Here is a 12,991-nt window from a genome sequence, read left to right on the forward strand (position 1 = left end):
CGGAAATGCCACGCTGGGTTACCTCACATCGCTGCACCCCGCATCCCTCCCCAAAAGCTTCACCCCTGCAGGCTCCGTGCCCTGCACAGCGTTTGCACTGCTACCCGCAGTAAAACCACCACTTCCTGTCCGAGTGCTAAACCCGGCCACGCCGGTGCACCCCCGCCCCCACCTCGCGTCCCCTCCCCGCACTGCAACAAACCACCCGAGGGGAGGAGCCAGCGTCACCAGCCATAAATGACATTTAATATTTAAACGGGTAGGAAAAGACGCACAGCCGAACTAGTGCAAACCAGACAGGCAGGGCCGGGCAGCTCCCCAGTGTCCAGTCCAGCCGCTGAGAAGTCAGCAGAGATGACCATACCCGCACAGCTGGCTCCGGGGACATGGGGCAGCCGCTGAGTCCTGGAGGCAGCAGCGTCAGTAGGGGGGCATCTGTGGAGAAGAGCCCTGGCACACTCCCAAAGTGAGCAGATGCAGTTATTCTGGATGTCCAGAGGAGGCGCCGTGGAGCTCCTGCCCAGAGGCTCAGCAGACAGTGTGGGTGTGAATGAATGTGTGTGCGCTGCAGAGCGCCTGCCGCATATGCTCTCCAGACACCGTGTGTGCGCGTGTGCACATGCGTGTGGACAGGGGCAGGCTTACATTTTATTTCAAACAAAACTGTGTGCTAGGCACAAGCCCCTGGAAAAAGAAATGACCCAAAATAAATCGCCATGCCTGGGGAACAGAAAACCATGTGCAAGGAAAGCCCACATGCAGCAGCAGAGTGAGCGTGAGTGTGCGAGATGCACACCCAGGCATGCCTGGACTGTGCTGTCACACGCAGATCCCCGCTGACAGCTGCACCCGGAAACCAGCTTCATTCTTCGCTGGGTTTTTTAAGCCAGATCAGAAAGTGTCACCTTTGGCTCAGGGGAAAGGGAAGGAGTGAGGGTGGAGACGGGTGCTGCCAGGCCCCTCCCGTTGGCGCCAGACACACACGGGCGGGGGGGGCGGGGGAGTGTTCAGTTATAAAATAAAAAGACAGCAGGCACTGAGGAGGAAAAAAGCCCCTGAAGACCAGCTCAGCTTCCCCTCCACTGAGAATGGAGCAGCAATGGAGGTGGCCACGGGGGTCGCAGGGGTGGGGCAAGCTGGCAGGAACTCGGGGAAGGAACACTGACCAGCCCCACAATGCCCAGTCTGGTCCGGAGGTGCCAGCTCACCCCATCCGAGGGTACTGCAGCTGCTGTCGGCCAGCCTTGCTGGTGCCTCGCCCGCGCGGACAGGGCTGCGGTCGCTCGGAGGGAGGGGTCGGAAGAGAGGGCTTCAGATGAACATTTTCCACCGTGCAGGAAATACTGGGTGCACACAAGACATCGGAGGTGGTGACAATCTGTAAACGCAGCATTTCCCAGGCAAGGCGCTTGCCGAGGGGCTGTCAGGAGCTCTCTGGAGGCTGGTCTGAGGGTCGCCGAGGCCTGGCATGGGCCAGCTCACGGATCTGTGAGGCAGAGTATTTCTGAGGCTGCGGAAAATGCGTCCCTCCAGGCAGCCTCCCGGGGCTATGCTGAGGTTTCCGCTGGCTTGCTCTCTGTGTCGCTGTCACTCAGGTGGCTCCTGGAGGAGTACCTGGACCTGTGCGTGCTTTCCAAAGGGGCTCGCTCCTCCTCCGATTTGTCGCAGGCTAACTGTCGGCGGTAGCCGGGGGGGCTGCACAGAGGGAACAAGGCAGTTGGCAAACAGGTAGGGAAGAGCAGACATCACCTTGGCACACACTCCCGCTGGGAGATGCATGTCAGACCCTGCCTTGAGCAGCAGCGCTCCCCGCGTGAGGCTGGGCTCCCTTCCAGTGCCCACCCCGGGGCTCAGATCCAAATCCCCAAACCTCAACATAAGCCAGCCAGAGCCTCAGCCGGGTAGCGGGGAGGCCAGGCCACGGCAGCTGCCTGGCCACGCTGCAGGAAAGTGGGTTGGTGGGGTGGAGGCCAGTTCCCAGTGACTGGGCCATGGTGGGCAGTCTCCGCAGGCACAAGGCCTCTTATCCTGGGAGGGGGCTCAGAGGAGCAGGCCCCCAGCTTTCCTCAGCACCCAGCTCCCTGGCTGCCCCACCCCTGCAAGGAAACGCCTCCTCTCTGACATGGGCACCAGCGCCAGGCAGGTAGGGCGGGGGGGGGCCGGCCCTGGAGGATTGGACCACACTGTGCTCCCAAGCGTCAGCTGTTCTGCCACCTAGGACTGTGCTGGGAGGGGTGATCCCTGCTCTGCGCTGGCTCAGCAGGCCGGTGAGTGCGGCCGGGGGGCAGGGCATGGAGGGTGGGTCTCTGTGGGGAGGTGCTGATCTGTGAGGGGGTGGGGGGCGCTGGGCAGTGGGGGAGGTTTGTGTGTTTTGGAGTGCTAGGCAGTGGGGAGTGTGTGTGGAGTGCTGTGTAGTTGTAGTGGGGGGGCCGTGGGGAAGGGCACTGGGTAGTGCAGGGCGTGGGAGATCTCCGTGCATTGGGGTGCTGGGCAGTTGTGGGGCTGTGGGTGGGGGAAGTGCTGGGCAGGGGTGGTGGTGTACAGGGCAGTTGTGGGCGGGGGGGGGGGGTGCTTGGCATAGTGGGTCTGGGGGAGGCTGGGCATAGGAAGCTGGGGGCGGGGACTGTGTGGTGCGGCATGGGCCCCCCAGAGGCAGCACAGGGCTGGGCAGGCCAGTGTGCCTCTCCCGGCTCAGTGCGCTATTGTCCTGTGCTGATGGCCACTCGAGCTCGCAGGCATCTGAACCCCTGCCGCAGCTCTGCTCCTGTGCACAGCCTTCTGCACCGCCCCCCTCCTCGTGCCCCCTTCGCCAACCCTGAGCGCGGGCCCCAGGCCCTGCAGCCAGCCAGGGGAGCCGAGCAGGACTGAGCCCCGATGAGTGAGATAGCGAGGGGGACCGTCCGTTATGGGGACACCGGCACAGCCTGCCCCCACCCCTGGAGAACACCCAGATGTTAGGGGATGGGCTGTGCTTTAATGGCCCAAGTGCAGTCTTGGGATTGGTCTCTGCCTGTTTCCCAGTTGCAACCGGGGGTACCAGCCATGGGGTGGGGAGTAGCTAACATTTGCAAAGGGCTTTAGACCTCAGGTCAAAGGGACTCCAGGAAGACCGAGCCTTACTACAGCTTTCCAACATTTACTTGGCACTGGGACACCTCAGCACAGCACCAGCAGCCCTGCCACCGCTCCCTGCCCTGCTTTGGGCCCGGGAACGGCTAAGCAAAGCTGCCAGCACATGTCCATGGCAAGTGGCAGCTGAGCATCCGACTGAGACAACAGCAAATACGCCCCAGGATCCCCCACTGCTCGCACTGCCATCTCTCCTCCACTACTCCACACAGGACCGAGACATCACCAGCGCCACACCAGGTGCTACCCAGACCCTGCTCGGAGACAGGGGCCCATTTTATAGATTGGGAAACAGGCAGAAAGGAGGGAACGGACTTGCATCCAAGATCTTTAAAAGAGCTGGCTGAGGAGCTTGCTAGATTTTGGATTTTCAGTAAGTCCTGGAGCACTGGGGAAGTGTCCAGAAAATGGAAGAAAGCATTAAAAGAGTAAATGGGATGACCAGGGTCATTATAGGCCTGTCATCGATCCCAGGCAAGATAATGGAGCCGCTGACACAGGACTTGATTAATGAAGAATTAAAGGAGGGTAATATAATTAATTATATGGAAAATAGGTCTGCTCAAACTAACTGGATATCTCTTTTTGACGCGAGTACAAGTTTGGCTGATAAAGGTCATAGTGTTGACATCATATACGTAGATTCTCTAAGGTGTTTGGGTTGGTTCAGCATGACATTTAGATTAAAAACCAGAAAGCTATAAAATTAAGACAGCACACGTTACAGGGAGTAAAAGCTGGCTACCTGACAGGCTTCCAAATACAAGTTGAAATGGGGAATCATCATTGAGCGCGTGAGTTTTTAGCAGGATCCTGCAGGGATCAGTCCTAGGCCTGCGCAATTTCACATTTTTATCAATAGAAAACATAAAATCATCACGGATAAGGTTTGCAGATGACACAAAACTTGGGGGAGTGGTAAACGAGGAGGACAGGTCACTGGTGCAGTGACCTGGCTCTGCTGGTAAGCGGAGTGCACGCAGACAATGTGTTGTACTATGTCTAATTGTAAACTCATACACCTGGCAACAAAGGCGGCAGGCCCTATTTACAGGACAGGGGACTCTACCCTGGGAAGCAGGGACTCTGAAAAGGACTTAGGGGTCGCGATGAAGAATCTGCGGAACGTGAGCTCCCAGTGCGACGTTGTGGCCAAAACAGCTAATGCGAGCGACCTGTGGATATGTAAATAGGGGACTCTCCAGTCGGAGCAGAGAGGTTGTTTTCCCTGTGTGCGGCACTGCAGTGATTACTGCTGGAATCCCGTGTCCAGCTCTGGCGCATGCAATTCAAGAAGGACGGTGATAAATGGGAGAAGGTTCAGAGAAGAACCACAAGAATGATGCCAGGATTAGAAAACCTGCCTTAGAATGCTGAAAGGAGCTCCGTCTATGCAGCTGAACAAAGAGAAGGTCGAGGGATGACTTGATTAATCTAGAAGTACCTACACGGGGAACAAATATTTGACACTGGGATCTTAAGCCGAGCAGAGACGGGTCTAGCAGGGTGCAATGGCTGGAACCTGAAGCGAAACAAAGTCAGACGGGCAATAAGGCGTAAACTTGTAACGGTGAGAGGAATTAACCACTGGGACAATTTACCCAGGGACAGGGCTGTGGGGTGGCGGAGGAAGAACTCTCCATTCCTGACCATTTTAAAATCCCGACTGGATGTTTGTCTTACAGCTCTGCCTTAGGAATCTTGTTGGGGCAGGTCTCTGGCCTGTGCTATCCAGTGCTCCCTTCTGGCCAGGGAATCCGTGAATTGCCCACAACACCCAGCAAATCAGCAGCAGGAGGTTCTGGCTCCAGCTGGGCCTCCTGCTGGACAGAGACGCAGGGAAGGCAGCTCCCATTGGAATGCAGGGGCAAGGAGGAGACGTTTAAAGTTTCTGTTGTTCCCAAAAGCTGGTTGTGTTTGTGTGGGTGTGTAGGTGTGTGGGTTAGTGTTTAAGTACTAGCATTCAGCTACGGATAATTGGGAGAGTTGTGCATTGGCATGGATGTTGGGTTCCCCCAGGACCGCCTCTGCCACAGCAGACTGTCAACCTGGCAGCTTTCTTTACGAGGGCTCATTATTCTTTTTTATTATTTTTAAGACATTTTCAGACCATCTGGAGCGATTTACTCTCCCCTGGAGTTAGCAGAGCTAAGCAAGTAATCTGCAGCAAATCATGCATTTGTTGAATTGCACCTCTATCTGCTCAGGAAGACTGTGAAATTGCAGAATTTGTTCATTATTTAAAGTTTTGTGCCTATTTTGTCCCTGTGAAAAGAAATTGCAAATGAGAAAATTCACTATCTGAATTTTGAACTTTGCGCTGGGTAGGCAGTTACCTAGGTCACGTGGGACCATTTCAGTTTCCTGATTGGATAACTGTTACTAAGCAACAGCGCAAATTTTAAAGAAGGGCTTTGCCTTCAGCAAATATTCACCCTGAAAATTTGCTTCCTGCGAGCGTCTGTGCTAGAGAAACTCGTCCGATCGAGGGTGTGTGGGGCGAGCGCGCCGACAAACCCAACCTCGTATTCCCATCCAACATCTACAGACATTTAAATCCCTGCCTATTCGCTCAGCTCCGGGAATCCAGCTCAGCCACCCAAGTCCAGGCGACCTAGCAGGAGCTGACAAGTGGATTTCACTTATATTCAAGGCGGCACATGGCAGGACCAGCAACAGGAAGGTGCGAGGCTACATTATCCGTCACTGCCTGTTAATTTGTCCTGCTCACCAGTCATCTCACGTGCACACCCCTTCCACTCTGCGCCTTCCCCCGCTTACGTCCCCTCGGAGCCCAGCCGCTGATTCGAACCCTTTAACGCCAGCCTTGGCCAGACAGGAGGAACTGCCGGCTCCATTTCCGTTAGGGCAGCTCCGGCGTCACACACGTTACAAACAAGCAGCGCGGCAGCCCCAGCTGCAGGGGATTGTTCTGGCAATTGAACACTTTAAAAGAATTGTTTAAAAAGCTTCTTTCCTTCTCAGATAATTCTCCCATTCAAAGCTGTCGGAAACAATTTAATACACAAATAAATTCCTGCCAGAAAAAACCCCGGCCCCAACCGCAGTCGCTTCCCTTCCCCCTCCCTGCACAGCCTTCCCAGAGCTGCCCTTCCTGACTGGCTTCTCCTGCAGATCTCTGACCTGGGTAAAACGGCGCCCACCTAGCCCCCCGATGCCCACCAGGACCGGCACCTCAGGCCAGGCAGTTCTCCCACTGGCTGCCGGACCAGTGACAGCCTAACACAACCTGCCGCCTGACCGAGGTGGGGAGCTAGCTGGGAATGCTGCCATTTCAATACCCAGATTGTGTCATATGCCAAGTGCCGGGCCCCTCCACCACTCCTCGGGGGGGCAGTGACCCCACACCACCTGCCCACAAGGAGCATTCAGCAGCTTGCAACCCACATTCCCCTAGTGAGCTTGAAAAGCACAGCTGTGCTGCCAAACGTGGGCTCCCGGGGCGTGATCCTGGGACCATTCCACACTCCCCGAGCCCAGCCGCTTCCAGCTCATCCCTCCACATCTCCCACCCAACTGCCTGCTTAAGAAAGAGCCAAAAAGTGACCAGAGCCACAGAACAAGGCCCTGGTTCCACCAGGGAGCCCAGCCAGTCAGCCAGAGCCTGGTTGCCCCAATTCAGAGCAGTGCCCCTCTCCCGCACCATGCCATATGTACCCGTGTGTGTATGGTAGGGTGTCTCTCTCTCTCTCTAGGTAACCTGCTGTCCCATAAATCCCAGAATAGTCAGGGCATGGGGATGGCATTGGGGATCTACACAGAGGAGGGCAAGTGAAGACTCCTATCCGACAGGGAACGCCCAGGGGCCCATGGCACTGCCTGCTTTCCGTGTGCAGCACGATACCGGGTTTGCTCATGGGACATACGGCCAGTTTGCCCTCCTGACTCTGGGGAGAATCACATGTCCCCATCCCCAGCGGGAGGAATTAACGGAAAGTTTTCCATTTCCAAGGGGAAGTGGCCAGGGCAGGGCCTGGAGCCCAGCCACTCCCACCGCGCCTTGCCCTTGGAGCGCCTCTGGCACAGGATCAGTGCTGCTCACTAAGCTGCAGTTACACACGGCTGCCCCCTGCCCACCCCCTTGCACAACACACACCCTGCAACGGGTGTGTCAGTAACTCCAGCCTGTGCACAGGGCTCCCTAGCAGGCCAGGGACGTCAGGGTGATTCATAGATATTAAGGTCAGAAGGGACCATTATGATCATCTAGTCCGACCTCCTGCACAATGCAGGCCACAGAATCTCACCCACCCACTCCTGAGATAAACCTCTCACCTATGTCTGAGCTATTGAAGTTCTCAAATCGTGGTTTAAAGACTTCAAGGAGCAGAGAATCCTCCAGCAAGTGACCCGTGCCCCATGCTACAGAGGAAGGCGAAAAACCTCCAGGGCCTCTTCCAATCTGCCCTGGAGGAAAATTCCTTCCCGACCCCAAATATGGCGATCAGCTGAACCCTGAGCATGTGGGCAAGATTCACCAGCCAGATACCCAGGAAAGAATTCTCTGTAGTAACTCAGATCCCGCCCCATCTAGCAGAAGGGTGATGCGCATGCCCTTCTGCTGACAGACTCCAGTCCTCGTCCCCACCTTTGCAAGCCGACAGTCCCCGCGCAGGAGGTAGGGGTGCAATCTAGCCCATGGTCCGGGGCGCTGGGAGGGAGGACAAGCCTGTCGGTGTGCACGCATAACCTGGCTCAGATGGGGACTCAGCAGCAGCAATCACATGGTGCGCGCCCCTGGCCCAGAGTGGGCCCAGGGGAGTCTCAAAGCACCCCCCAGTAAACCACTCTGCCTGGAATCACAAAGGCGGGGGAAAGAGCTCTGCGAAAGGGGACTCTATAAATACAGGACAGCCCAAGGGGGCTGGGACCCAGCCCGCAGAGCCAGCTCCTCCTTCCAGAGCGGAGATGACAGATGGCAGCACGCAGTGCACCGGCTTGATTGGAGCAGCACTGCATGCTGGGATGTGTAGTCTCTGCTGGCCACTCTCCATACCGGAGCTGATGATAGCTGCAGACGGTTCTGCTTTACACAGGGATGGCTCTGAACCGGCAGCCCTTGAGCTGAACACCCCTGAACTCTGGGAAGCCTGCACGGTCCACCTTGGTGACAAGCAACCTTGACTCTCACTGCGTGGTGGAGGCGCGGGGCATGACGTTACACAGCACACTCAGTGTGGGAGCTTGAGAAAACCACTGGCTCTGTGGCCAGCAGCCTCGTCTAAGGGTGCCAAGGAGCCCTCAGTTGGGGCCAGCATGGGTGCTTCTGGCTCGGAGTTAAAACACCTCAGAAGTTCTGGCCCAAGAGAAGCAGTCAGTGTGCTCAGGGCTTCCTGCAGGCCAGCAGGGAGAGAGCAAGAGGGCAGGGCATGAAGACATCTGATAATTTCCATGGCTTTTAAAAGTTTGCCCATGAGAATGCAGGGGGTCTGCAGCAGTGGGGTGTGGGAGCTGTCCACGCCATGGCAGGTTTATTCTGGCAGCACATGCTCCTCATTAAGACCTTTTTAAATACAGCCTGACGCTTTCCTGCAGTAACTAATCCCCAGTCTGAACCGGGAGATCCTGCAATGCACTGTGACCCATTAATTTCAGGAGAAATAAATACAGCCGCGTACTTAACAGTTTCTGAAAGGCCGGGAGGGATTAGTGCTTCTCAGTGTCCTGTGCATGCCAGCCGCTAATCCCTGGAAGGGATACACTAGCAGAAAAAACCCGCCTACGTCGACAAACCCTTTGTGGATCTTGCCCGCACTCTGCGCGCCCGCTGTCTTTGCCTGGATTGCATTGTCACGGGAGCGTATGAAAGCCAGAGGCAGGCCCCACGCCTCACCCCACAGCAAGTTACATGGGGGTGAGGCGTGGGGCTGCAGCGGCTGGAGTGGTGTCCTTTTCCAGCAGGTTTTCAAACGAGCCGGTCTCTGCCAAGCAGCCGCGCCGGCCAAACCCCACATCCGTGATGTGGCCTCATGATGAGCACAGGCAGCTTCACTGCAGCAGTGGGGTGGAGGGGGCTGACCGACGAAGGTGGGACCCATGCCAGGCTCAGCCCTGGCAGGGTTAGTAATTCAGGAAACAAGCTACACCACACAGGCCTGCAAACCCCAGAGTGCTTTGCCAGCGTCGGCAGCGCGGTGAGCCCCAATGGCCCACCCCTCTCGGAACAGTGCCAGGCTGGCGGGATTACAGCCCGCCCAGCGTGGTAAATCAGCTGATCCGCCCTGCCCAAGACTATTAGGGTTTCCCAGCCCTCTAGACTTGCAGTGTGATTGATTTATCTGGAGTAGCCGGCTTAGCTGGGATCTGTCCCACAGAGAGGCTCCGGCAGCTGGGGGCGGGGCAGTGAGTTCAGAGGCATGCTGCCGGATGGGTGGGGTGAGGGGTTAGGGGCAGCAGGGAGTGGAGGGTGAGGGAGGTTAGTGGCACACGGGCATGCTGTCATGCGGCACTGCACACCACTCGGCACCTACTGCCTTAGTCGCTCTCGGGCCGGTAGAGGTATTTCATCATCAGGCTGTCCACCTGCTTCTTCCGCTTCTTCTCCTCCTTCCTCAGGCGCTTGCCTGATTTCTCTGCATCCCGCCCCTCCGCGGCTCCCTCCCCTTCGGAGGCTGGGCTCTTCTTCTTGGGGCCCTTCTTGACGCTGGAGCTGCTGTGGTAGGAGCTGGACGAGGAGTCCGAGGAGGACTCCGAATCTGAAGGCAGCTTCTTCTTCTTCTTGGACTTCTTCTTGGCATGCTTCCTGGCGCTCTTCCTGCGCTCCTCCTCCGAGGAATCATCTTCGGAGCTGCTGCTGTTCCTCCGGCCCTTGCTGCCGTGAGGCCGGGAGCAGTCCAAGGCAGAGGCGGACCGGCGCAGGCTGCTGAAGGAGTGCTCCGAGCTCTCCGGCCGGGTGGCGCTCCTGGCGCTCCGCACGCTCCTCTTGTCCTCCTCCTCCGAGTCTGGGTCCAAGCTGGAGCGCTTGAACTTGATGGGCTTGTAGCTGAGGACCTCATTGATGGCAGCCTCCAGGTCAGGGTCCAGGTAGGAGCGGTGGCTGACGGGCCGGATGTCTGAGACCTCCGGCTGCACCTCATCGGAGGCGGAGGTCCTGGGCCGGGGGGGCACGGAGAAGCTGCGCCCAAGCGAGTGCTGGCTGTACAGGGAGCGGGTGTCGCTCAGAGCCACACTAGACAAGTCATCCAACTCATCCAGCCGGCTCCTGCTCAGGGAGAGCCGGGAGTCAAGCCGGCTGCCCAGGGTCGAGGTCTCCAGCCCCAGCTCTGCCCGGTGGCTCAGTGGGGGGCTGAGGGCACTGGAGACGCCAGCCAGCGGCTCGCTGAGCCGGGACGTGCTGCGCCGCAAGCTGTCCGGGCTTGACAGCGTGAAGCTCAGTGTAGACCTAGCGTCAGCCTCGTCACCCTCCAGCCCGCGCCGGGAGGAGGCAGCCCGGCTGGCCGGGGCAGACAGGGCAGAGGCCTGGTCAAAGTCAGCTGTGGTGACAGACCACCTCTTCTCCAGCCCCGTCCGGGCTCTGCTGCTGGCCTCCGAGAAGGCTTGGGAGATGACAGAGCCCCTGTTTTCAGGGTCCTCGCTGCCTGGGGATTTCTTCCATGAGCAGATGGAGCCGGTCTCCTCCTGGCTGCTGGCCGCCGAGCTGTGCTTGGCCTTGCGGAAAGACCTGTCTGGGGAGGCCGGCCGCTCGCTCAGGGTGGAGAAGAGAGTCTCCTCGTCCCCCTGGCCGCCAATAGAGTCCTTCACGTTGAGGCGTTTCCTGTAGCTCAGGGAGCTCATGACAGAGACCGGCCGCTCCTCGGCCTCTCTGCCTTCCTTCCTCTCCTTGGGGGCTAAGTTCAGGGCCGACCTTAGGAGAGCGACCAGTGGACAGCAGCAAATGGGGAGGGAGGGGGGAGAGAGAGATAGCAGGTGAGATCAGAGAGACACACCAGTCGAAGGAGAGAGGAAGGCAGCAGAGCAAACCCAGCTAAATAATTTGCCTCAGTGGAAAATAGCTTCCTGGGAAATGTCATGCAAATTAGGGTATTGTTCTATCCCATCGCTTTTATCCCCCTTTAAAACGTTTCATTCAATTATTTCATTGTCAACTACCTGGAGCCACTACCTTTGAGAGCCAACTTCCAAGAAGGTGGAATTATCCCCAAAACCAAACACTTGACATCTGCACCGCCGAATAAATTAAACCAATTAAGAGAAATAGCCTCGGCTCTTCCCCTGGCTCAGTGGAGGGGGGAGAAGCCCCTGGGATCCCTGAATCCATAGCAGGAAATTGCTTTTATACCAAACCAATCTGTACTCATCAGGCAGTACTTTCCCCAGGAGAAGCTGTTCCAGTCCTCTTCTCCCGGCTCCCGTGGCACTCCAGGCGAGGGGTGCCAGGCCTGCCCAGCCCCGTGGGCACTCCCCTGAAGCACAGGGAAAAGCCACGGACAGAGCCCTGCTCACAGCAATCCCACATGTTGAGCGAACCAAGGGACAGAGCAGTGGGAGCCGGGGGCTTGGTCGCGGCTCCAGCTCAGACGTCTTTGGTACCTTCAGATTTATATTTTTGAAATTCAATGCGCTTAGTTGCCATAGCAATGACTGCTCTATCCTGAAATCAATACACACTCCCGTGGGGCCCCGGGTCTTGGCCTCTCAGGGGTACAAAGCAGGGGAAGCCGGATACTTTTACTGCTCTGCCCACCAGCATCACGCCAGCCACCGGCCCTTGGCCCGGGACCCATGGCTCCTGGCCAGCTGTGGGAGCCATCACTGCAGGCCCAGCCCCGACTGGTCAGTGTTCTCTGCAGGGAGCACGTGGCTGGGGGTGGCCTGTGCTTGGCTGCTGGGGTGCTCAGAGGGTTACGCACCCGCCTGGATGGCACAACCGGGTTGAGCCCTGGCAAACCCTGCACCCCAACGGCAGTTCAGCCCGACCCTGCCCCTCTTGTGCGGGGCTCTGCCAGGCAAGCACCCGCTCTGTCTCCTGCTTGAGTGACGGAGACCAACTCCCTCCCCCATGGGGCCGCTGAGCCAGGGTCCCTGGAAGGGAAGTGCCATGAGAGCTGCCTGGGTGACAGCCCCAGTCCCAGCGACCGCCCCCACGCCACCTCCCCAGCCCCCGCCTGGTTGCTATGGGGAGAAGCGAAAGCAAGTGGCTGTTTCCCCGGGGACACTGACTGCACACTGACCTGGAGCTCTTCCAGCTGCCGTCATCGGAGACTGCTTTGGAGGAGCCTTTGTTCCTGGACAGCCACGATTTCACTCCATCCACGCGGTCCTCCAGCTCCGAGTCCACATCGGAGTCACCCTCGCTGCCAGAGGAAGAGATTCAGGCGGGGGGAGATTAGCACCCGAGGTTGGCAGCCTGACTCCCCTGCCAAGCGGGGTCTGCGTGTGCTGCCCTCCGTGCCCCCAGGAGAATGTTCCCAGCTCAGCCTGGAAGGGGAACGGGCAAGCATCTCACTGGGCTCCCAATCCCTCGATGTGGGCAGAGCCAGCTCGGCCCGGGGGCAGGGCCTGGCAAACACGTGGCCACCTCTTGGGGCAGGGATCCTACCTCGGACCCTGAGCCGAGTGAATCACTCCCGGCAAAGCCCGTCTCCCACACCCCAGCCCACCTGCGAGCTGGCCACGAGTGGGCAGTGCAAGCCGCGCTCTTCCCTGGCCCCGTTTGGTGCTGTGCTACTCAGCGACCCAAGCCAGATGGGGCCGGCTCGGCTCCCATCGACAGGTTCTGTGGCTATGTTGTAAGGACAAGGCTGTTGCGTGCAGGGAACAATGTGGTGTGCCATGAACGGCGAGAATGAGGGGCCGGCGTCAGAGCACATTGGGGATTCATGCCCCGGACCCCCACCCAAGA

At 58.1% G+C, this 12,991-nt stretch overlaps 1 protein-coding gene across 27 annotated transcripts in view; it reads right to left on the bottom strand.

The window, feature by feature from the left end:
• Nucleotides 1-219: 219 nt before the first annotated feature.
• Nucleotides 220-12,991, bottom strand: part of MYO18A (myosin XVIIIA) — a 141,906-nt gene continuing 129,134 nt past the window's right edge. For 18 of the 27 annotated variants that reach the window (XM_043531023.1, XM_043531022.1, XM_043531021.1 and 15 more), the window contains 3 exons: nt 12,321-12,443; nt 9,621-10,993; nt 1,561-1,695 (listed from right to left, as the gene is read on the bottom strand). In XM_043531023.1, coding sequence (XP_043386958.1) covers nt 9,625-10,993; nt 12,321-12,443 — 1,492 coding nt within the window. In that variant the 3' untranslated portion in view covers nt 1,561-1,695; nt 9,621-9,624. Of the gene's footprint in view, nt 1,696-9,620; nt 10,994-12,320; nt 12,444-12,991 lie in introns of all 27 variants that reach the window. The other 9 variants (XM_043531025.1, XM_043531029.1, XM_043531026.1 and 6 more) reach the window with 1 other exon arrangement.

Source organism: Chelonia mydas, chromosome 17 (assembly GCF_015237465.2).
Source record: "Chelonia mydas isolate rCheMyd1 chromosome 17, rCheMyd1.pri.v2, whole genome shotgun sequence".
NCBI lineage: Eukaryota > Metazoa > Chordata > Testudines > Cheloniidae > Chelonia > Chelonia mydas.